The sequence below is a fragment of the Onychomys torridus genome, chromosome 7, assembly GCF_903995425.1.
Source record: "Onychomys torridus chromosome 7, mOncTor1.1, whole genome shotgun sequence".
Classification (NCBI taxonomy): domain Eukaryota; kingdom Metazoa; phylum Chordata; class Mammalia; order Rodentia; family Cricetidae; genus Onychomys; species Onychomys torridus.
In genome coordinates this window covers 58,029,493-58,051,084 of record NC_050449.1, presented here as the reverse complement: position 1 = coordinate 58,051,084, position 21,592 = coordinate 58,029,493, and the positions used below count along the sequence as shown (strand labels likewise).

At 49.1% G+C, this 21,592-nt stretch overlaps 1 protein-coding gene across 13 annotated transcripts in view; it reads right to left on the bottom strand.

Moving 5' to 3' along the window:
• Megf11 (multiple EGF like domains 11) overlaps nt 1-21,592 on the bottom strand; it is a 322,995-nt gene that overhangs the window by 153,780 nt on the left and 147,623 nt on the right. For all 13 annotated transcript variants that reach the window (XR_004945398.1, XR_004945399.1, XR_004945400.1 and 10 more), the window contains one exon: nt 19,431-19,523. Coding sequence is in view for 10 of the 13 variants with exons in the window: in XM_036191919.1 (XP_036047812.1) it covers nt 19,431-19,523 (93 nt within the window). In the remaining 3 variants the exon portion in view is untranslated. The remainder of the gene's footprint in view (nt 1-19,430; nt 19,524-21,592) is intronic.

Here is a 21,592-nt window from a genome sequence, read left to right as displayed (position 1 = left end):
AAGAGATAGGAACTCCATCCTGGGGCCACCTAGGGGACTGTCCCTCTGTCCCCTGCCACCCAGCCCCACAGTATGGGGCAACACCTGCCACATCTTCAGACCTTGTTTGCCTGTTATTTTCTATCTAGTCCTATGCCCTCCAAGGGCAGGAACTGTTGCTGTCTCCCTGGGGCAAGTTACCTCTTCAGCAGTATACAGGGCCAGTCTGGGAAGGCAGCAATCTGCTTGTAAGTCACTTCTGGACTGTCCTCTGGTCCCTTTGGCTGTGATAGATTGTTGGGGAATATTATTTTAAGGTGTGTTATTTTTGTTTATGTTGTATTTGTTTAAGTCTGTGAAGCTGTGTTACTGTGCCTGTCTAAAAATGCCTGATGCTCTAATAAAGAGCTGAACAGCCAATAGTGAGGCAGGAGAAAGGGTGGGTGGGGCTGGCAGGCAGAGAGAATAAATAGAAGGAGAAGTCTAAGAGAAGAGAGATCCAGGAGTGAGAGGAAGCCGTCGGGGCCAGCCACCCAGCTACACAACCAGCAACGGAGTAAGAAGTAAAGAAAGGTATACAAGGGCTGGAGAGATGGCTCAGCGGTTAAGAGCACTGGCTGTTCTTCCAGAGGTCCTGAGTTCAATTCCCAGCAACCACATGGTGGCTCACAACCATTCATAATGAGATCTGGCACATAGGCAAAACACTGTATACATAATAAATTTAAAAAAAAAAAAAAACTTTAAAGAAAAAAAGGGCTACGGATGTAGCTTTTAAAAAAAAGTATACAAAAATAGAGAAAAGGCAAAAGCCCAGAGGCAAAAGACAGACAGGTTCATTTAAAGTTAAGAAAAGCTAGCAAGAAACAAGCCAAGCTAAGGCCAGGCATTCATAATTAAGAATAAGCCTCCATGTGTGATTTATTTGGGAGCTGGGTGGTGAGCCCTCAAAAAAGTGAAATACCAATAACAACCGTAGATATTAGAATTTGGGACTGAGCACAGAGTGGTCTACCCTGCTGGTCTTTGTTAATCAAATTGCACTTGTGTGTGAGGAGGGGGAGCTGCTCTGCCTGCGTGCCCTCCCCAGAGAGAGGCTGCTTTAGGGAAACTGTCACTCCTGAGATCCACACCTTGCAAGGCTCTGTTACCCATGGCTGAAACACACACAATGTGGAAGAGAGGAGACACTGGTGATTTCCCTGGCAGTGGCAACAGCTCTGAGGAAGGAACCCACGCCACACATTATTAGCAGAAAGCTGGTGCTGCTGCACTTTGCTGGGCCCAGATTTCTTTAGCTGATGAGACAGTGCGTGTCATCTGTGCTCCCGCACGCCAAGAAACAACATGGTTGGTCTTGGTAACTAACAGAATGCATGCAGCCCCCCAGGACTGGCAGCTGCCAGGATAAATGAGCCCCACAGGCCCAGGCTGGGTGCTGGTTGCAGAACACATAGCTCAAACCAGATCTGGTCCTCTGTTCTCCTGAGGCCCCTGCTTCTCCAGGCTCTGGGTTGTGGGTGCAGAAACCTGTGTCTTCTCTGAGCTTTTAGCAAGACGCCTCCGTCATTAACACACAGGGCGTGATGACATCTACTGTGTGTCCTGGGTGAGCAGGCCTGTGTTTGTTTATTCCGGGGTCCTCACAGAGCCTAACCTAGCACCTGTCCCATGCGTATAATAAATTTTGTTCTGTTGAATCAAAAAGTGACCAAGAATTAAGGTTGTTTCCAATACAGACACCCCAGGGGTTCCCATGGCCGGTTCCTTCCAGGCTTTCAAGTCTCAGCTCAAGTGTCCCCTCCCCATGGAGACCCTGAAGCCACTTGAGTCACTCTGCCCCATCACTCTGTTAGTGTCCCTCAAAGCTCACTGTCTAAAGTTATATTGTGGTATATAAGCATGCAGAGAGTCACCTGTTTTCCTAATGGAAAGGGAGAGCCATGAAAACACACACTGCCTTGGTCTGTTTCCTGCTGTGACAAAGCATGGGCACACAGAATGGGATACAGACTCATAAACAAGTGTCAGGGCTGGGAGGCTGAGTTGGTAGAGTGCTCACTGTGCAGGAATGAGTGTCTGAGCTCAATTCCCAGTGTCCACGTAGAAAGCTGGATACATGGCTCAAGTTTGTAATCGCAGTGCTGGGGAGTGGAGGCAGGTGGATCCCTGAGGCTCAGTGAGACTAGCCTTCAGGTAGCCTTCTTGGTAGGCTTTAAGGCTACCAATGAGAGATCCTGTCTCAAAATCAAGGTGGAAGATTCAGAGAGTAGTTCTGTGGTTAAGAGTACATGCTGCTCTTCCATAGGATCCAAGTTCAGTTCCCAGCACCTGTGTCAGGTAGTTTACAACCACCGGTGACTCCAGTTTCAGGTGATCTGACGCCTCTTCTGGCCTTGAGATGATTTGAATGAGACCGGCCCCCATGGATAAGTAAGTCTGAAGGCTTGGTTCCCAGTTGGTGAATTGTTTGGGAAGGATTCGGAGGTGGGTGTGGCCTTGCTGGAGGAGATGTGTCACTTGGAGTAGGCTCTGGGGTTTCAAAAGCCCATGCCATTCCCTGTTTCCTCTCTCTGCTTTTACATCCATGTGATCCACAGAAACAAATCTCTGTTTGTGGATCGCATGGATGTAAGCTCTCAGCTACTGTTCCAGCACTATTTCTGCCTGTCTCTCTGCTGCCATGCAGCCTACCATGATGATCATGGACTCTACTACCCACTGGACCCATGAGCCCCCAGTTCAATGCTTTCTTTTGTCAGTTGCCCTGGTCATGATATTTTATCACAGCAATAGAACAGTAGCTGAAACAGACCTCCACAGGTACCTGCCCAAACTCGGCATACACTCACACAGATACACACACACACACACACACACACACACACACACACACACACACACTCAGTTACACACACACACACTCACACAGATACACACACACTCACACAGATATACACACACACAGATACACACACACACTCTCACACAGATACACACAGACACACACACATACACAAGTATAATTTTTTAATCTAAAAAAATACAAGATGGACTTCTGGCCTCTGCATGTACATATGCACACATGCAAACTTACCTGTACTCATGTGTGCACACACAGACAAAAAGGTATGGGTCACAGTGTGCAAATTAGCAGCTTTGCTCCTAAGCAGTGAGTGCTGGATGACTGAAGGGATGGATGGTGCTTTGTGGCTGCAGGTTGCTCAGCCTCAACCTGCGCCCTGCAGCCACATGGAAGACCTCAGAGGCAGCTCACTTTGGAGTATCAGCCTTGAGGCCCGAGAGGTGGACTGGCTCACCTCAGCAGTGTACTGCACCTCATCTTCCTAACTTTCTGTCACCCCCACTGTCTCCAGGTCCTGTGTCTCTCCCTTGCCCTATCGGCCCCTTGATTTAAGGTGGCGACTTTTCCAAAGGAACAGCAGAACCTTAATAAGAAACCGGCCAGGGCTGATGGATGGCAGAAAGTTGGCACCAGCCTCAAGGTCGGAAGGAGTTATTTTAAACTATTCAGATTTACTAGGGGGGGAGCAAGTCAGAGGAGGATTTAGGGGCTTGCCTCCTAGCAAGACATGTGGCCGTGTCCCCGAGCAATCTAAGACTGACGCTTCCCCTGCTTTCCACCCTGCACTGCTGTCTCCACCCTGCCACCTGAGATGGATGGCCAGGCCTCTGGCATGAGGAATTTATTGGGAGTTGGTCAAATAAATTTGCAGCCTGGGATTTGAGCAGGCCTTTGTCCCCCTTCCTTCCTGCCTGAGGATGGACAGTGGAATGGGCTGGCCCCGAGAGGCTGTGCCTTTCCTGGGCAGGCAAGTTATCTCCAATTTCCTGCATCCTGGAGGAGCCAGCTCTTCTTAGTGCCCATGATTAATGAGACCCCCTCTCCACTCCATTATCTCACCCTGGGTGCTGCTGTCCAGGGAGTTTTGAACTCTTCCAGCCTCAGCGTTCAGGTTAGAGAGGCAGGGTGCCTACTTCATTTTCCTCCATTCAAACCAAGGCTCCCTGGAACTCCAGCTTCATCTCCTTTCCAGAATCGTCAGTGAAGTCTCTCTATCCTTCAAGGCCCATCTTGGTGCTTACCTCCTCTAGAGAGTTCTCCAGTGAGACCTACATTCTGAATTGTGGCTTTTTCTTTGTAACATGAATGTTGACTTGTGTGTTTGAGTGTGCACATGCATGTGGGAGGAGGTATTTGTATGAGGGGTGTGTGTACACATGTGCAGATGAGCATGTGGAGGTCAGAGGTTAGCTTCAGGAGGCATCCTTGGAAGTTGCCCACCTTGTTTTTTAGATAGAGTCTCTCCCTGGGACCTAGGGCTCACCATTAGGCTAGGCTGCCTGGCCAGTGAGTCCCAGGGATCCTCCTATCTCTAGCCCACTAGGGCTGGGAATAGAACTATGCCCCACTACATCCAGCTTGTCACGTGGCACTGGGAATCTGAACTCGGGTCCTCAGGCTTGCATGGCAAGCACTTGGCTGACAGCCAGCTCCCCAGCCCGTCCGTCTGCTTTTGATGGTACTGATGGGTGGGAGCTGCGCCCTTTTTGAGTTCCAAAGTTGTCACAGTGCCCCCACCTTCCTGCCAATCAGGCCGTAACAGGTACTCAATCAGTTCTTGCTGAACTAAACCAAATAAACACCTGAGGCTGAGCAAAATTTAACACATTTCTCTCCCACTCTATTGGTCCATATGTGCTTGGGTGCCCCCCAAAGAGGTGGCAATGATCCCCTTTTTGCATAAGAATGCTTTGATGAAGTTTAGAGAAAATAAAAAGAACATTATGTCCACCCAACAAATCTGAACAATCCCCTTTCTGCTACTACTGTTATTTCAAATGTAAAACATCACACAGCTGGATGTACTCATTCTGGGTCTCTCTCTCTCTCCCTATCCATCTGCCTTCTCTCCAGGGAACCCAAGCCTGACTTATTGTTCATTATTTCCACGTCTGTTTTTACACACTTACAACATATGCATATACCCATAAATAACACGTTCATTATTTTGTACGCTTTTAAACTTGCGTAAGTGATACTGGATGTTATGTATGTAGTCCTCTGCACCTGGCTTTTTCTCTACCCTCTGTGATATATTTGAGATTCATCCAGGCAGACAGACAGAGCACAACTTCATTCATTTTAACTGCTGTGGAGATTCCTTTGTGGGAATATATTATAATTTATCCATTTCCCTCTTAAGGGGCCTCTATGTTGTGAGCGGCTTTTCCCCATTACCAATGATGATTCAGGGTTCTGCATGCCAGAGACGGTCCCTGGAGCAAACTGTGGGTGGGAACCCAGATGAAAGTCATGAAATCAATACAATAGGTCAAAGCTATCACTTTAAAAAATTAATTAGAAGAGATTTTAAAATATCAGTGGGTGTATATGTGTGTGCTGGGACACACTATGGAATTGTTTATTAATCTAGACTGTGGTAGGAAAGGGTTTGCAATACCTGGTACTGTGGGGTGGGTATTTTTTGCTAACTTTGCTTAAAATTACCAATTGCTCCCTAAATTATATTGCCAGATTCACACCCTCACTGCTTCATCCTTTCTAGAAACACACACACACACACACACACACACACACAGAGAGAGAGAGAGAGAGAGAGAGAGAGAGAGAGAGAGAGAGAGAGAGAGAACTTGCCATGGTGTACATGTGAAGGTCAGAGAACAACTTCCAGGAGTTGGTACCTACCTTACTAAGGAAGATTCCCTAACCACCCATATGGCAGAAGGAAAGACCCAACTCCCACAAGTTGTCTCCCAACCTCCACAGCTGCACTGTGGCACATGTGCCCACATACTTATACTCAGACAAATACTTATGCACAGACAAATAAATGTAATAAAACTTAAAGAAGAGGAAAAGATACCCCGTTTAGGCAGGGAAACCAGAAAGGAAGTATTTTCCTTGCAAAAAGAACAATGGGTTTAAGGAAGGATAAGAATTGCCTACAGAACTTTGAGAAAGTATGAGAAGCTTTGGCTCAGAATCACTTAGGTCCAGTATCCTAAAAAGCAAGCGTAAGACCCCAGCAAGTAGCCCTGAGCCTCTTGACCCTGATCATCCTTGGGAGCTCAGTGTCATACTGACTTTTCATGTTTTACTGATGGTCAAAAGAGTGTCTCATCTTGGGTCCTCCTGAAAATTGGGAGTGGGGTCTTTATACCCAGAACATAGCACAATGTTTCACATATAGAAGGTACTCAAGAGATACCTACTGAATGTGGATGGATGGATGGATGGATGGATGGATGGATGGATGGATGGATAATGGATGATGCGATGGATGATGGATAGATGGATGATGGGTGGATGGATAGGTGGTTGGGTGGATGGATGGATGATGGATGGGTAGGTGGATGGATGGATAATGGATGGATGGGTGGTTGGGTAGATGGATGGATGATAGTTGGATGGATGGGTGGGTGGATAGATGGGTAAGTGGGCAGGTAGATGGATGAATGGGTAGATGAATGAGTGAATGGGTGGGAGGATAGGTGGGTAGGTGGAGGGATGGATTGGTGGATGGATGAGTAGACAGAAAGATGTTCATATACAAGGAAAATGAATGAAGGGATTGACAGACGAGTAAATAGAATAATGGACAGATGGATGGATACTCTGATACATAGTGGACAAGGGGATGTTTAGCTGAACTGAGAGATGAGGTGATTGGGTGGATGGATAGAAAGATGGATGCTTCTCAGCTGAAAAAAGCCCTAGTTGCCTAGAGCTGGTTTCAGCAGACTTCTCAAGCAGGCAATCAAACCTGGAATCCTGTCTTGCTGCTATAGCTCTGTTCATGAAGACATTTGTGAAAAATTCCAAGTGGTATAACTATAAGAAATAATTGCTTCTGATTGAGGCTGAGTTATTCTGGCCATAAAGTAGACATATTTTTATAACTTTATTAATTATTCAATTTGAGGCCTATTACCCAGACTCTCAGAATGGGCTTCCCTTATTAGAGGTTGATGGATTCTCCAGTTCTGCCTAGCCTCCACTAGTACAACACTGTTAGGGTGTGGCTGTCTGCTTAGGGTTCTCACAAGGTGTTAGGAGGTGGAGGCAGGGCTGAGGACAAGAGGTCAGCTGGGGGCAAGGGATGCGGGGGGGTAGGGCAATAGGGCTGTCCCCAGGTGTCTGTCAATCTCTACCATCCAGTCTCCTTCCCTGGTCCAGCAGGGAGGCAGGAGGTATCACGTTAACATGTGCCCACTGGGCCTTTCCGGGTCCTTCTCTACCCAGATCTACTCATCAACTCTTAATCAGGGTGGCTCCCCCATCCAATCTGCTACCTACCCAATGCCAAGAGAGCTACCATATGCTCCTTGGTCACCTCTAGTCAGGCACAGGGGGAAGAGGACATGGCCCAGCTGTCCTGGAAGGACTGGCCAGGGTTGCGGCATACAGCATCCTCTCTGCTTCCCCATACCCAGGTTCTGAATTGATCCCAGGTGCCTTGGAAGAAGAAAGAGTTGGGGGTGTCCCACCAGGAAGCAAGGCAGACTCAACTGATGCAAAATGCACCCTCGGGAGCTGCCCCTGCCCACTGAGGCACATTCAAGCTCTTGGGCCTTGGTGTGAGAGCACCACACCGTCTGGCCTGGCCTGTCACATTGGCCCGGCTCCCAGTCCTCCCTAGTGCCTTGGCACTCTGTTCCATCTTGAGCATTGAAACCTCAGATTCAATCTTTCTTGTGGCTCTGGGTCCCTCTGTCCCTGGTGTCTTTCCTTTCCCTCTAGCTACTGGTTAGACCAGCTTCCTCTGAAGGACCCATGTGAATCCAGCCTCATGGCATAACCCTTAAGAAACATAGCACAAAAACTCTAGAAGATCAAGTAACAAACTTTGCTTTGCTTACTTGCTTGTTTTCTTATTGAAGCCTCCTACATAGCCAGACCCTCTCCCCCAGCCCTAGCATCAGCACCACAGTGTTATCTGAGAGGGGTAGAGGGTGGGATCAGATGGAAGAACAAACCCACTGGATCTCACTACACAGAGGGTCTGTATGTGCCAGGCAGCATGGGTACCTCGGTGTTAGGGGGACAAGTTAGATGTCACCCCTGCTGTGGATGAGGTCTCAAGGCAGCAGGTGAGCATCAAGAATTCAACAGTGAGCATCAAGGTACTGAGGACCATGCCAGCTATGGGCACACTGGACACTGCTCTGGCTTCAGAACTGGCCACAGGTCAATGGATCAAGGGGAGATGAGAAAGAGAGAGTAATGAGATAGTATGTATGACAGCAAATATTAATCATCAAGTTGACAGGATCTATTAATAGAGACACCTAGGAGATAACTTTTTATTTCTAGAGTAGGTTCATTGAGGGGAGCCCTACCCTAACTGTGGTGGAGCCACTCCATGGACAAGGGCCCCAGAATGAATGGAAAGGAGAAAGCAAGCTGAGTACCCGCATTCATCACTCTCTGCTTCCTGACTGTGGATGCAGTGTGAGCAGCCATCTTGATCATTTCCCATCATGCTTTCCCTACCATGATCAATTATGAGTCAGAATAAATACTTCCTTTCTTCTTATTATTCTTTTTGCTTGTTTGTTTGTTTTTTAGATGGGGATCTCTCTCCATAGCCCTGGCTGTCCTGGAACTCACTCTGTAGATCAGGCTGGCCTCGAACTCAGAGATCCGCCTGCCTCTGCCTCCAAGGCATGCGCCACCATGCCTGGCCAAACCCTTCCTTTCTCTTTCTCTCTCTTTCTCTCTTCCTTCCTTTCTTTCTTTCTCTCTCTTTCCTTCCTCTTTTCTTTCTTTCCTTTTTCTCCCTTCCTTCCTTCTTTCCTTCCTTCCTTCTTTCCTTCCTTCCTTCCTTTCTCTCTCTCTTTCCTTCCTCTTTTCTTTCTTTCCTTTTTCTCCCTTCCTTCCTTCCTTCCTTCCTTCCTTCCTTCCTTCCTTCCTTCCTTCCTTCCTTCCTTCCTTCCGGTGTCTGTCCTAGATCTCGCTCTGGGGGGTTCCTGGGGCTGCATTTACTCCATCACAGCGCCACCCTCTACCACAGCCCTCTTGGCGGAGAGACTGTGCTTCTCTTTCCCCTCCCTGGCAGACCCACCTGGCAGGCACCCAGCTCAGTTGCTTCGTGATTCCTTCCCCTGAGTACCTCACTTCCCACACCACTCTGGAAGCATGGCTGTGTATTCATGTGTACGGGGGAGAATCGTGTCCTTTACAAACCCCCGAGGAGCCCAGGAGGGACGTGGGCACCGGCTGCCAGCCCCTTGTGATTATGCCAGCTCAGCTCCTGCCACTCTGCTCAGCATTTGTCACATCTGAGGCAGACTCCCCTCCCTCTTCCCCTCCCCAGTTCTCAAGGCTCCCCGTGTGTCACTTATTAATTTTGTTCTCAGGGAGCAGATGGCCAGAGCTGAGTCGAGTGGAATACACCCCCTCTTTTTTTATCACCAATACTCCTGCTAACAGGCAACTCAGGATGAACTCTGGGATGCCCAGTTTCTGGTACAATCAGGTACGTAAAGCCAGCTTTCAGGATATGACCCATGACATGACTCTGATTCCAGATCTTTCTGATTTGAGAGGAAGCAGACACCAGGTGTGAGGGAAACCTAAGAAGCTTCTCCTGTTGAGAGGGCAACAGTGGCCTGGCACAACCCTCTGCCTACAGTCTGCCTTCTCAGGACCTGGTGCGGCCAGCACAGGCTAAGCCCAGTAGTTCTTCGTGGGTAGCAGTGGGCACCGGGAAGGGCTCTCTTCCTTCCTGGTATGTATCACCCCAGCACCACCTGGTCCCAAGACAGAGGAGGTTTGGGAGTCTTTAGTCCTACATCCTGAGGTCTATGAGCTGTCCCTACCTGCCCCATCATCTGACAGTGGGCTGACTCCAGAAAACAGGGCAACCATCACCTTCTTCCTCATACTTCTCATGTCTCCAGAAGGCCACCCGTGGGGAAGGTGACTGTGGAAGGAACCAAACACACATTCTCAAGGGCTTCCTGAGCACTGTCACTGGGCCTGCGTATGCCCAAAAGAGAGAGGTTGGGACTGTGGGAAGGCTCATCCAGGAGGGGAGATGGGCAGAGAGGCTGAAAGACCCACCTCTTTGCTGCCCTCCCTCTGGCGCTCCTGTTGCCAGGGACTCAGGACAGGGCTGGGTCAGTTCTCAGCACCCTTGGGGGCTTCTTCAGCCTCCTCTCCAATACCAACCTTCCCATCCTTTGCACCAACATCTGTGTGTAAAGTGTCAGAAAGATGGCGGTCACAGCAGCCATGATCACAGCTAGAGGCCAGAGCCACAGGATTGTTTGAAGCCAGCCTGGGCTACATAGTGATACCCTATTTCAAAAACCCCCAAAACAGATCCAGAGCTCTGACAACCCTTGGCTGGGGGACTCCAGGCCACTGCTTATCTCCTCTGGATATGCTTCTAAAGAAATGTCTGCTTCTAAAATGGGGAGCAGGGTGTACACCTGGCTTCTGCCTTCCACTGCTTCTCAAGACAGCCTTCTCAAACATCGGGGTTCCCTTCCCATAAAAGCCAGAGTCTGGGCTGGGGAGATCGCTCAGTGGGTAAAATGCTTACTGAACAAATGTGAAGACCAGAGCCAGATCTCTAACACCCACATAAATGTTAGCAGACCACCTGTAATCTTAGTGCTCAGGAATCAGAGGTGGGATCCTTAGGCAAGCTGGCTACCTAGACTATGTGAACAGGTAAGGTCTGGGTTCAAGTGTGAGACCTTGCATCGATATATAAGGTAGAGAAAGATCAAGGAAGATGCTTCTAGCCTCCACACATGTGCTCACACAGGCAAGTGCATACACATGTACATACATGCCTGTGAACGTGCGTGTGCACGTGTGTGTGCGCACACACACACACAGACAGACACACAGCCAGAGTTTTCTTTCCCCTGTCTTTCGTGTTGTCGTTGGCTCTATGCTGGTAGTTTAGGCTTCCACTCAGGGTCTCTGAGGAGCCACACTCTCTTCCTCAATAGTGATACCCATCCCTGAGGCCCTGGCCCCACTGGCCTCTGGCAGGAGCTCAGCAATTATGCATTGCATGGATGAAACTATGAGAGGGAGCTCGTGGAGCTGCTGGGCTGTGGCCAGGCTGTTGTGTTACTGTTCCATATCATAATTCTGGGGGGCCTCAGCGCCTCCTGCTCACAGACCTTGACAAAGCATTTGCTTCTGTCCACAGCTCCCTTCTGTTCCTGTCACAGTGGCCGCGTCAGTGTGGAGGGCTGACACAGGACCCACCATCCTGGGGAAGCCCCCGGGCCCAGCAGATGCTGGCAGAAGGCAACCCAGGCTGGATCTGCAAGGGGCTATAAGTGAGGCAGAGCCAAGGGAGCAACCGCAGGGGGTGATTGCTCTGAAACACATTCATCTAGAGTTGCTCTAACCTTGAGAACACAGCAGCTCAGTGTAGCGAGAAACAGTCCAGGAGAGAGCCTTGGCTTCCCAGTGGCCCTGGACCCTCTGTACCCTACTTGAATTTGTGGGGAGAACCAGCCTATATCTGGGCCATCAAGAGCTCAGCCTTGCTTGAGAGGGGCTAGAAAGTGTCAAGAGGAGACCTCCAGGGTCCCCACGCCTCCCTACTCCTGTCAAGGTTAAGAATGAAGAGAGAACTAGCGAGGAGCACAGGGGGGCTATGTCTTCATGGACAAGGCCAAGGAGACTCCCCAAGGATCAGCAGGAAGGCCCCCTCCTTTCTACTACCATGGCCATCAAGCTGGTGCTGGGATTTATTCTTCAGAAGCAGCATCACACAACTCTAGAGTCTCCAGACTAACTGTCTCATTTACAGATGTAAACATTGAGGCACCTCATGTCTCACCCTCTAGAGGGGGAAGGACTTGGCCAGGGCCACCCAGGCAGAGGTGGAGCCAGAAAAGTGTTCTCTTGCTCATGACAGTGCAGGTCCTATTCCAGGGGCCACAATGCTTGCCATCCTTCCCCTTGCCTGTGCCAGTGTGCTGCAGGGACACAGTGAAAGCAGAGACTGTGCTGAAGGCCGACAAGACTCCCCCAGATTCAGGGTCAGAAGGGGCATCAAGCCCTAACGCATCCTTGCTAATAGTCACCAGCCTGGGAGATCAAAGTCCGCTCTTGGGCTTCCTGCACTTTCTCCAGCTCCTCCACTAACCTCTTAGAGCCATCCCACCCTCTGGATGCCTGGTGGCTAGCCTCAAACTCTCTATTCCACCAAAAGATGACCTTGAACTCCTGATCTTGCTGCCTCCGCATCCTGTGGTGGCGCACGCCTGTAATCTCAGCACTCGGGAGGCAGAGGCAGGTGGATCTCTGTGAGTTCAAGGCCAGCCTGGTCTACAGAGCTAGTCCAGGACAGGCTCCAAAGCTACAGAGAAACCCTGTCTTGAAAAACCAAAACAAACAAACAAACAAACAAACAAACAAAAAACCAAACAAAACTGGTTACCACAGTAAATCTTATGCTATACATATTTTAACTACAATTTGTTCAAGGACAGTTTGAGAAGCTATGTGGCCAGGCAGGCCCCCAGCTAGCTCAGGAGCATGGGCATAGGTTGGAGCTGGTAGGGGTTTTCTTTTCTTTCCTTTTATAATTTTAATTACAATTATGTTTGAAGTAGCACCTCATATATCCCACACGGAACTCATTATGTTTGAGGATGACTTTGAACTCCTGATCCTCCTGACTGTACCACCTGAGTGCTGGGATAACAGACACCACCAACCTGGTTTAGTGCAGTGCTGGGGACAAACCCAGAATCCCATCCATGCTAGGCATGCATCCTTCCAACTGAACTACACCCCCAGCTCAGTATTTTATTTCCATTTGCAAAACTAACCTAGAGCCACGCTGGCCCCCATCATCATTCAAGGCAACACACTGGACTTGGCAGAAGTTGGGCCCTGCTGCAGTCACTCCCCAGGGCTGCTGGGTAGTCCCACCCAGAGCCCAGGGGCCCAGAGCTGGGGAGGAGCTTGCCAAGCAGAGGGCCACTGCTGAGCAGTTATTGCCACAGGTTTTCCATGCAAACGGAAGGAGAGCTGGGGCAAGTTAAGATGCTCTAGGATGACAGCCTCCTTCGCACTGACCCCACTCACCTCTTCTGGGGACCCCTAAGACCAAACCCCAAATCCCATTCTATTGTCTAACAACCCAGACTGCAAAGCACCATGGGAACAGAGACATGGGGCCTAGGAAAGACAATAATTAAATAATACAATGAAAGCTTAAACTTCCAAGTTAATTCTTGGGCATCATTTATAAAAGTTAACAGGGCATATTTAATTTAGGAATTGGCTCACGTCCTTCTCCTTACAGCTCAAACCTCATAAATGAAATATACTGGATCATTGCCCAGCACGGAAATAAAAGTTATGAATAATGTTTCTATCTCAATCATTGTCAGCGCTTTAATATTCCTAATTACTTTAAAAAGCAAGATATTCTATATAGGAAAACTTCTTTCCCCTTTTATCTCCACTTGTGCAATTTAATAAGGGCCACTCTGTCGTCCTTATCCAGTGTAAACTGACGTCCCATGCACTCATGCTTCATTATTATACGGGACGCAGGTTTATGGCCAAGCACATGGTCACCCTGTTTCCCCACAATGCTTGGTTGAAGAGCTCAGACAATCCGTAGAGCTGGGCTGTCTACCTCCTTCCTTTACAGAGCAGAAAGAAATTAGTGATGATGGCCCTTAGAGAAATTAGTCAGTGGGGGTCTAAGTCTGTAAAAGCATAGAGCCCCCCCCATCCCCACCTTAGAGCCAAATCTGTCTGCTGGAAGGCTGTCAGAATGATTAATCCTTCAATCCCTTGGCAGCTGCAAAAGTCAGGGCAGGGGCAGGTACCAGATGACGGATATTTACATCCTTCCCTGCCACTTCCGGGAATTTATCCCTAGAAGAAATTGGGCCACTGAGGGGAGGAGGGAGAGACAGGTGCAAGAAGAATTGGTCTGACATTTTCATCCAGGACCCCAGGCCCTTCTTCACACATATATAATCCCATGATTACACACACACACACACACACACACACACACACACACACACACACACACTGTAGAACAGAAGTGTATGTGTGCAACTCAGCTGCCGTGGGGAGGCTTCAAAGAACACACAGTACACACTGGGCATGGGAGGTCAGAGAGTCAAGCTCGGGCTCAGTGCAACATTCTCCCTGTGGTGGTCAGGTTCCTCTGCCCATGCTCTGAATTCTAGAGTTTTCATCAACTACAGGTCAAAGAAGTCTTAGGGCATATGTTGGCTTTGGCGTACATCCAGCCCTCTGTATCTGTGGTGCTAAAGAGTCAACCAATCGCAAATCCAAAGGGCCTTTAGTTGTTACTGATTTTTTTTTTTTTTTTTTGAGATATTCTCATGTGTCGCAGGCTGGCCTCAAACTCACTATGCAGCCAAGGATGATGTTGAACTCTGGATCCTCTTGTCTCTGTCTCTGGAGTGCTGAGGTCACAGTGTCACCAACATGCCCAGTTCACACAGTGCCAGGGAGGAACACACAGTAGTAAGTGCCAGGCAAGTACCCTGACAACTGAGTTCCAGCTCAGCCCCATCTTGTACTTCCTAAACTGCAAAAAACTCCAAGTTCTATGGTGAACAGGCCCAAAGAATCTGATGACAGGAAAGGATCAGAAACAACCTAAATGTCCACCAGCCAGGCCTGAAATACACGCAGTAAACCGCAGAATGAAAGTCTAGACGGCCATTAAAAATTTAAAAGAGATTAAGGCTTATTGACAAGGACATGAGTGTACAACTTAGCATTGAATTAAAGGAGTGTGTTTCTGGCTAGCACTCATATGTGGGATCCAGGTCCAGGGCTGCACAGAAATGCCAAGGTTCCTGCCATCCAAAGGCTAGAGGTGACCTGGGCTGTGACCTGGAATCTATGCTGTTGGTAAACTTTTTCTTTCTTTCTTTCTTTTCTTTTCTTTTTTTTTTTAGACAGGGTTTCTCTGTGTTGTTTTGGTGCCTGTCCTAGATCTCACTCTGTAGAACACGCTGGCCTCGAACTCACAGAGATCTTCCTGGCTCTGCCTCCTGAGTGCTGGGATTAAAGGCCTAAACTTTTTCAGTTTAATGTGAACAGGTATAACTTAAAAATCAATGGGGAAAAATCCAAACCAAGTAAGCCTGGTGTTTCCTCCTTCCAATATGAGGCTCTCCCATCCCATGTACAGACCCAACCTGAGATCTCTAGGGATACATACTGTACCTGGAGAGACACTCCTCCCCGGGCCATGCAGAGCAGGGGGGTGGGTGTCCAGCAACACAAGCAGGCCTGATGCTTAGATCACATCTGATCCTAAGTTGTGTTTTCCTACAATGGTGTCTCAGAATCAAAGCTTGTAAACACATTCTTCCTTCTCCTGAGAGCAACTGTGTTTTCACATTGAAAACCTGTTTCAGGGGCTAGAAAGATAGCTCATTGGTTATGAACATTCACTGCTCTTCCCGAGGACCTGAGTTCAGTTACTAACACCCACCTTGTGCAGCTACAGCTGCCTGTAACTCCAGCTCCAGGAGACCCAGTGCCTCTGGGCCCCATCAACACCTGCAATCACGTGTACGTACTCCTCACCCCCACATACACATAATTTAACAAAGAAAAACCTCTTTCAGCCCAAGACTGTATTAACAAGGACTGAACACCAAAAGGAAGACTATAATCATTAAGAGTTCAGGTTTATGGCTGGGAAGATGGTTCACTAGGCAAAAGAGCTCGCTGTGCAAGCATGAGACTCTATTCAAGTTTTGAGTTCCAGCACCCACATTAAAAGGGGCGGGGGCTGGAGAGATGACTCAGAGGTCAAGAGCACTGGCTGTTCTTGAGAGGTCCTGTGTTCAATTCTCACTAACCACATGGTGGTTTACAACCATGAATAATGAAATCTGATGCCTTCTCCTAGCATGCAGGCATGCATGCAGGCAGAACTCTGTATACATAATAAGTAAATAAATCATAAAAAAATTAGGTGTGGCCAAGCACACATTTAGCCCTAGCACTGGCGGGGATGGGGCAGAGAGAGGAATACTCCCTGGGGCTCACTGGCCAGCCAGTCTAGCCTACTTAGTGAGCTCCAGGTTCAGTGAGAGACCCTGCCTCAAAAAATAAGGTGTAGTGAAAGATGAAGAGACTCTCTGCTGACCTCTGGCCTCTACGCAAGCCCATATGGGTAAATACAGCTGCAGAGTTCAGACTTGGAACCCGAGGTTTTGGCTCCAGCCTGGTCTCACCGTTTACCGGTGAGCTGTGTCTATGAGCACTTCTCCACACGACAATCTGTGCTGTCTTTTCCATCTGTAAAACAAGCCTAGTCATTCCTCAGCACAGGGATGCTGTGAAGATGAAATAAGATCAAGACGGTGTCCAATGCATGGTCAAGTTCAATCGATGGCAGCGGTGACGGGAACAACACTGTTCTCTCTCAACGCTGGTCAGAGCGAGCATGCCGTTATGTGCTTGGATATAGGCATGATAATTTAAGGGAAATAAAGGCCACAGGCTATAGGAAAAAGACAAATGGGGAGGCAGCCCAAATGATGTCCCAGAAGACACGGCACATCTCAGAGAAGAAAAGGGGAGGAGATCAGTGGCTGTCTGGTAATACCTGAAGGGCTGAGCTGTGGGGGGAGCCCCCCATTTCTTCAGTGGCTGTCCAGTAATACCCAAAGGGCTGAGCTGTGGGAGGAGTCCCCATTTCTTCCAAGCAGCCTCAGTGGCTATTATCCTCTGATCTGGGGCGGCTCACTCCACATCCACAGCCTGTGGCCCTGTCCAATGGGTTCCTTGGGAGAAATTCCAGACATGCCAAGGAAAAGATCACGGCAATCCATCAGCCTGCTTAGTCTTCACTGTGAGCAAGAAACAACCAGTAGGAACCAGAGAAATATTTCCACTGGGGAGAAGGGAAGATTTCCCAGCAGCCAAAATGAGCTTCCACAGGTAGTGAGTGTCCTATCTCTAGAAGGATTCAAAGATGGGAAAGCTCTCAGCCAGGCATTTAGACTTTCGGTGCTCTGAAGTGAGAATCTATGAATTCCCTTAATCTAACGCTGTTTTCCCTTGAAATGAAGCAGGAGCCGGCTATGGACTGCATAGAACATGGCCCACAGCATCATGTGTTGAACTGCTCTTCTCCCAGCTGGTGGCATTATTTTGAGAGTTGGTGGAAACTTTAGGAAGTGGGGACAAGTTGGAGGAAGTAGGTGACAGGGAGTGAGTCCATGGTGGGTCTCTTGTCCTTGGTCTCTTCCTCCCAACTCCCTCTTTCCTTCCTGCCTATTTGTCAGTCATGAGGTAAAGAATTTCTTCCACACATTCCAGTCACCATGACGTTTAGCCAAGCAACCATGGGTTGAACTCTCTGAAACTGTGAGCTAAAATAAATCCATCCCCTCTCAGATTGTTTCTATCAGGTTGGTCACGGTGATAATTGACTCATACAGAACCAGTCTTCTAGGACTTTCTTTGGCTCCAGTTGTATATGCCTTTGAGTAGATCCCAGAGAGCAAGGTCCTTTGAACCAGAGATGGTGGCTCTGAGCTTAGCAGGAGGATTTAGGGGATTGGGGGCAAGCTGTAGGTTTGCCCAGCCCCCAATGTGACAACACAGAGGTTGAATCAGCCTCATGTTATTCTAGGACGTAACCCTGGTGTTTGGTAAACTCACTGTGGTGTAAGATCTGCTCAACAAACACACTGTCAAATTCCGTTCCTCAGAGGCCACCAAAGGGCAAATCAGACAAGACAAAGATAATGTCTGAAAGGCCCCCAGGCCCACCCGTCTATGCAGAACTGAGCCAGCTGTAAGCGCACAGCCTGAAAGAGACTGAGGCCTCATCCCCTCCTTCATGGGCCACCCTTATTCTTGGGAAGAGGTGGCAGCAGCAGCTGGCAGGGTCACCCAGCAGGGTCACCCACTCCAGTCAGATGTTTCTTCCCTGAAGATCCACTGTCAGCAAAATTACACTAAACGAAACATGGACAGGGGTCATGCCCTCGGACATTTCTCCCACTGTGCTTCCTGGAATTCAGGTCCACAGAAAACTGTTTTAACATTAACACACACATCCTTCAGGGTCACTCTTCCATGTCTGACCTTCCTTCTCAGCCACAGCCTTTCTTTAAAGCAGTAGAGTGGGTAGAAAAGGAGGCTGTGAAGCCATTTAGGGGTTCCCCACACATTATAGAGGGGCTCTGGGAAGCTCCAAGCAGATATGGACCCATCCACCAAGCCAGGAGAGTACCCAAAACTTTAGGCAAAAACCACACATCCCATGCCTCCCTTTGGCTGGCATTTTCTCATGCCCTGGCTAGACAAAGATGTAGGTATCAAATCTGCATATCAAAAGACCACAGCTAGGTTTGTCCGACCCAGCAGAGGGCTGGAGAGGACATGCACACTGTCAGGCTAAAGTGTGTCAAAACCCAGCAAGCCTCTCCCTAAGGTGTTAAAACATCCCAGCCCCTACGGGACAGAGGACACAGGGGTGGCTCCCCAAGGCTGGTAAGCAGTGGGACTTAGGCCTCTAATGGCCTAGGTATGATTTCATTCAAGTCACCATAAAAAGGCTCGACTCCAGCTCAAAGCAAGGAGAACATGGGGCTCCAGTGCCAGTCAAAGCCTCTGAAAAAGCCAACAGGACCGCAGCATTCACCAGCTCTTGACGAGTTACAGAACGCACCTGTGGAAGGGGTCATCTGAGACTGTCAGAGGGTGAGGAGGTGGAGGAGGGTTCACCTCCGGCTGTACTCTTGGCAGCGAATTTCTTAAGCTTTGCCCAATAAATCCCTCCTCTAGGGGACAATAAAGACAATGTCTCATGTGGCTGTGGGTACCTGGGTCATCCACAGGTGTACCTGACTCCTTACCAGTCAGGTTTCTCTGAGAAATGGGCATTCTCTATGCATGGAGATATAGGAACAGTGTCCTGCCCCTAGGGGTAGCCCCTTCTCCTACTGCTGGGAACACAGAGATATCCTGGTAGCTGCCAACGTCACATACCAGCCCCTTGTACACCCATGGGCATCCATGAAACTGAGTCTCTGAACCAACCAAGCCAAGGACCAGGCCTAATAACCACCCGGGTATGTACACAGGCACACACATCATTTCAAGTTCATCTCAACCCTCAATGACCATATATAGAGGTGGGTCATCAAAAGAAAACTGTACAAATGACCCCACAACTCTCTACACTTACAGTCCTCAAGACCCCATGAATGATTTCCCTATCCTGCTAGAGCCCTTGACCCCAACAAATGCTGTCACACATGAACTGTATCTGGCGTCTTCCTGACATCCAAAGTCATCTCCACTAGACACAGGAATGAACTTGTATATGCCACCACCCCTTCCTATATCAGAACTGTGGGCCACTGGTACCCAAAGCCCCCAGACTCACCGCTGGAGCAGTCAGGGCCTCCCCATCCAGGCTCACAGTGGCAGGTGTCTGGGGAAACGCAGCGGCCATGCATACACTCCTCGGTGCACAGGGCTGAGGGCATGAAAGGGAAGAAAAACAGACAGTGAGAACCAACCACCTGGACACAAAACAGAAGCCACTTTGTCATGGGTCCCTGGTCCCAAGGATGCTCCAAACATATCTTTGGCTTGGGAGATAAAAATCAAACTTAATAGGACTTGAGCTGTTTAACTCGAAATGTGTCTGACAAGAGGGTCTATCTCAGCCTCACATCCTAAAATGAAACCCTAGCCTGAGACAGGGCAGCCTTGGCTTTTTTGGTAATATCACCTTCAGGTACTAGAGATGTAACTCAGCTGACAGAATCCCCAGTACCTCATAAACCATGTGTGGTATCACACACTAATCCCAGCACTAAGGAGGTAGAGGAAGGAAGAGCAAGAGCTTAGGGTCATCCTCAGCTACGTTGTGAGTTGGAGGCTAGTCTGATTACCTTAAAAAGACAATCTCCTACAGACTGATGTGGCGATATATGCCTGTGAGACTCGGGAGTGTGAAGTTAGAGGATCAAGATGAATTTGAGGCCCGTCTAGGCTGCCTAGAGAAACCCTGTCCTAGAGAGAGAGAGAAAAACAGAGATAGACAGAGACAGAGGGGGGGGCAGACAGACAGACAGACAGACAAAGACAGAGAAACAGAGAGGAGAAAGAAAAAGGGAAAACTGGGGTGGGTGGTGGGGAGGGGGTAGCTGGAGAGATGGCTCAGTCGTTAAGAGCACTTGCTGCTCTTCCAGTTCAGTTCCCAGCACCCACATCTGGCAACTCACAACTACATTGTAACTCTAGTTCCAGGGGACCCAAGGCCCTCTGGCCTCCACTGGCATTCACATCCATGAGGCGTATGCTCACATACACGCATGCATACATGACTAAAAGTAAAAGAAATCTGAAACTGTAAAAACTCCAGGGTTGGATTGGTGGAGCTCATACACAAGCCAGAGCCTCCATTACACTCCCAAACTCCTACCACTCCTGCTCAGCAAACCTGCCCCCTCCATCTTTTGTCGGCCCCAGGGTCTCCTCGCTAAAGCCCCTCATGTAGCAGGCAGCCTGGCAAGTGCAGACACTGTGCCCCCACCTTCCTGCCCCCCACCTTCCTGCCCCCCACCTTCCTGCCCCCCACCTCCCTGCCCCCTCCTCAAACATCCCTATTTTGGGGTTCTCAAATGTCAGCAAATCTGCAAAGTATACAAATGCTGAGGAAAAAGCAACAGCTAATTATAAGAAAGTAATTAAGAGAGACATCCACGATGATGATAATTGTAATTAGAAAGTGCCTGGCAATTTCTTATCATGCAGTCAAACGCTACAGCCCCGGAGCCGCCAGGCTAGGCAATGAGCAGTTTCCGTCCACCGCACTGGCACTGAGGAGTCTATTGACAGCCAATGTGAGGAAGGGAGATTATGGCTCTCTCCTTTCGATAGAATCCACATTTTCCAAGGTCACCCTTTGCTCCCCAAGAGATCTGCCCCACCACCTAATCCATCAGCCAAGAATTACAGGAACCCCCACATGCTACCCCCACTAATTTTGCAGGCTCGGGAAATCAGCAGCTATCATCAACCCTGTCAATCTCCCGGGTGGGCTTGAGATAAAGGGCTTTTACTCTGAAAGCAGAGAATTCATCTTGCTGTCTGTTTCTGGCCTGGGCTGAGGAGCAGGTAGCCTCCTCGGGTGAGTCTGGAGGGCTGCCACTGACCCGCTGCTTGGCCTAGATGCTACCTTGTGTGACAATGGGCCTGTGATAGTTGGTGTGGGGTCTTCTAGCCCTCCCCTAATGCATATGCTGGCCCTGGAGCTATGTCCCCTATACTTACTGCCCTAGCTCTGTCTAGGTGCCCAGGCAGGGAAGGAAGACACGGGGAGAGCCACTTCAGATGGCCCACAGAGCAGAGGTCTGTAATCAGCCTGTCCCTGCATAATCTACACAAGTGACTTTTGAGGAAGGTCCTGGTTTGTGCTAAGGACTTGCATAGCCCCAGTACTGGAGATCCCTAGGGATGGCTTCCCCATCTCCCTGACTAGGGAACCAGGCTAAGCCTGGATCTGGGGACCAACTCTATTTGGAACCACAGTGACCT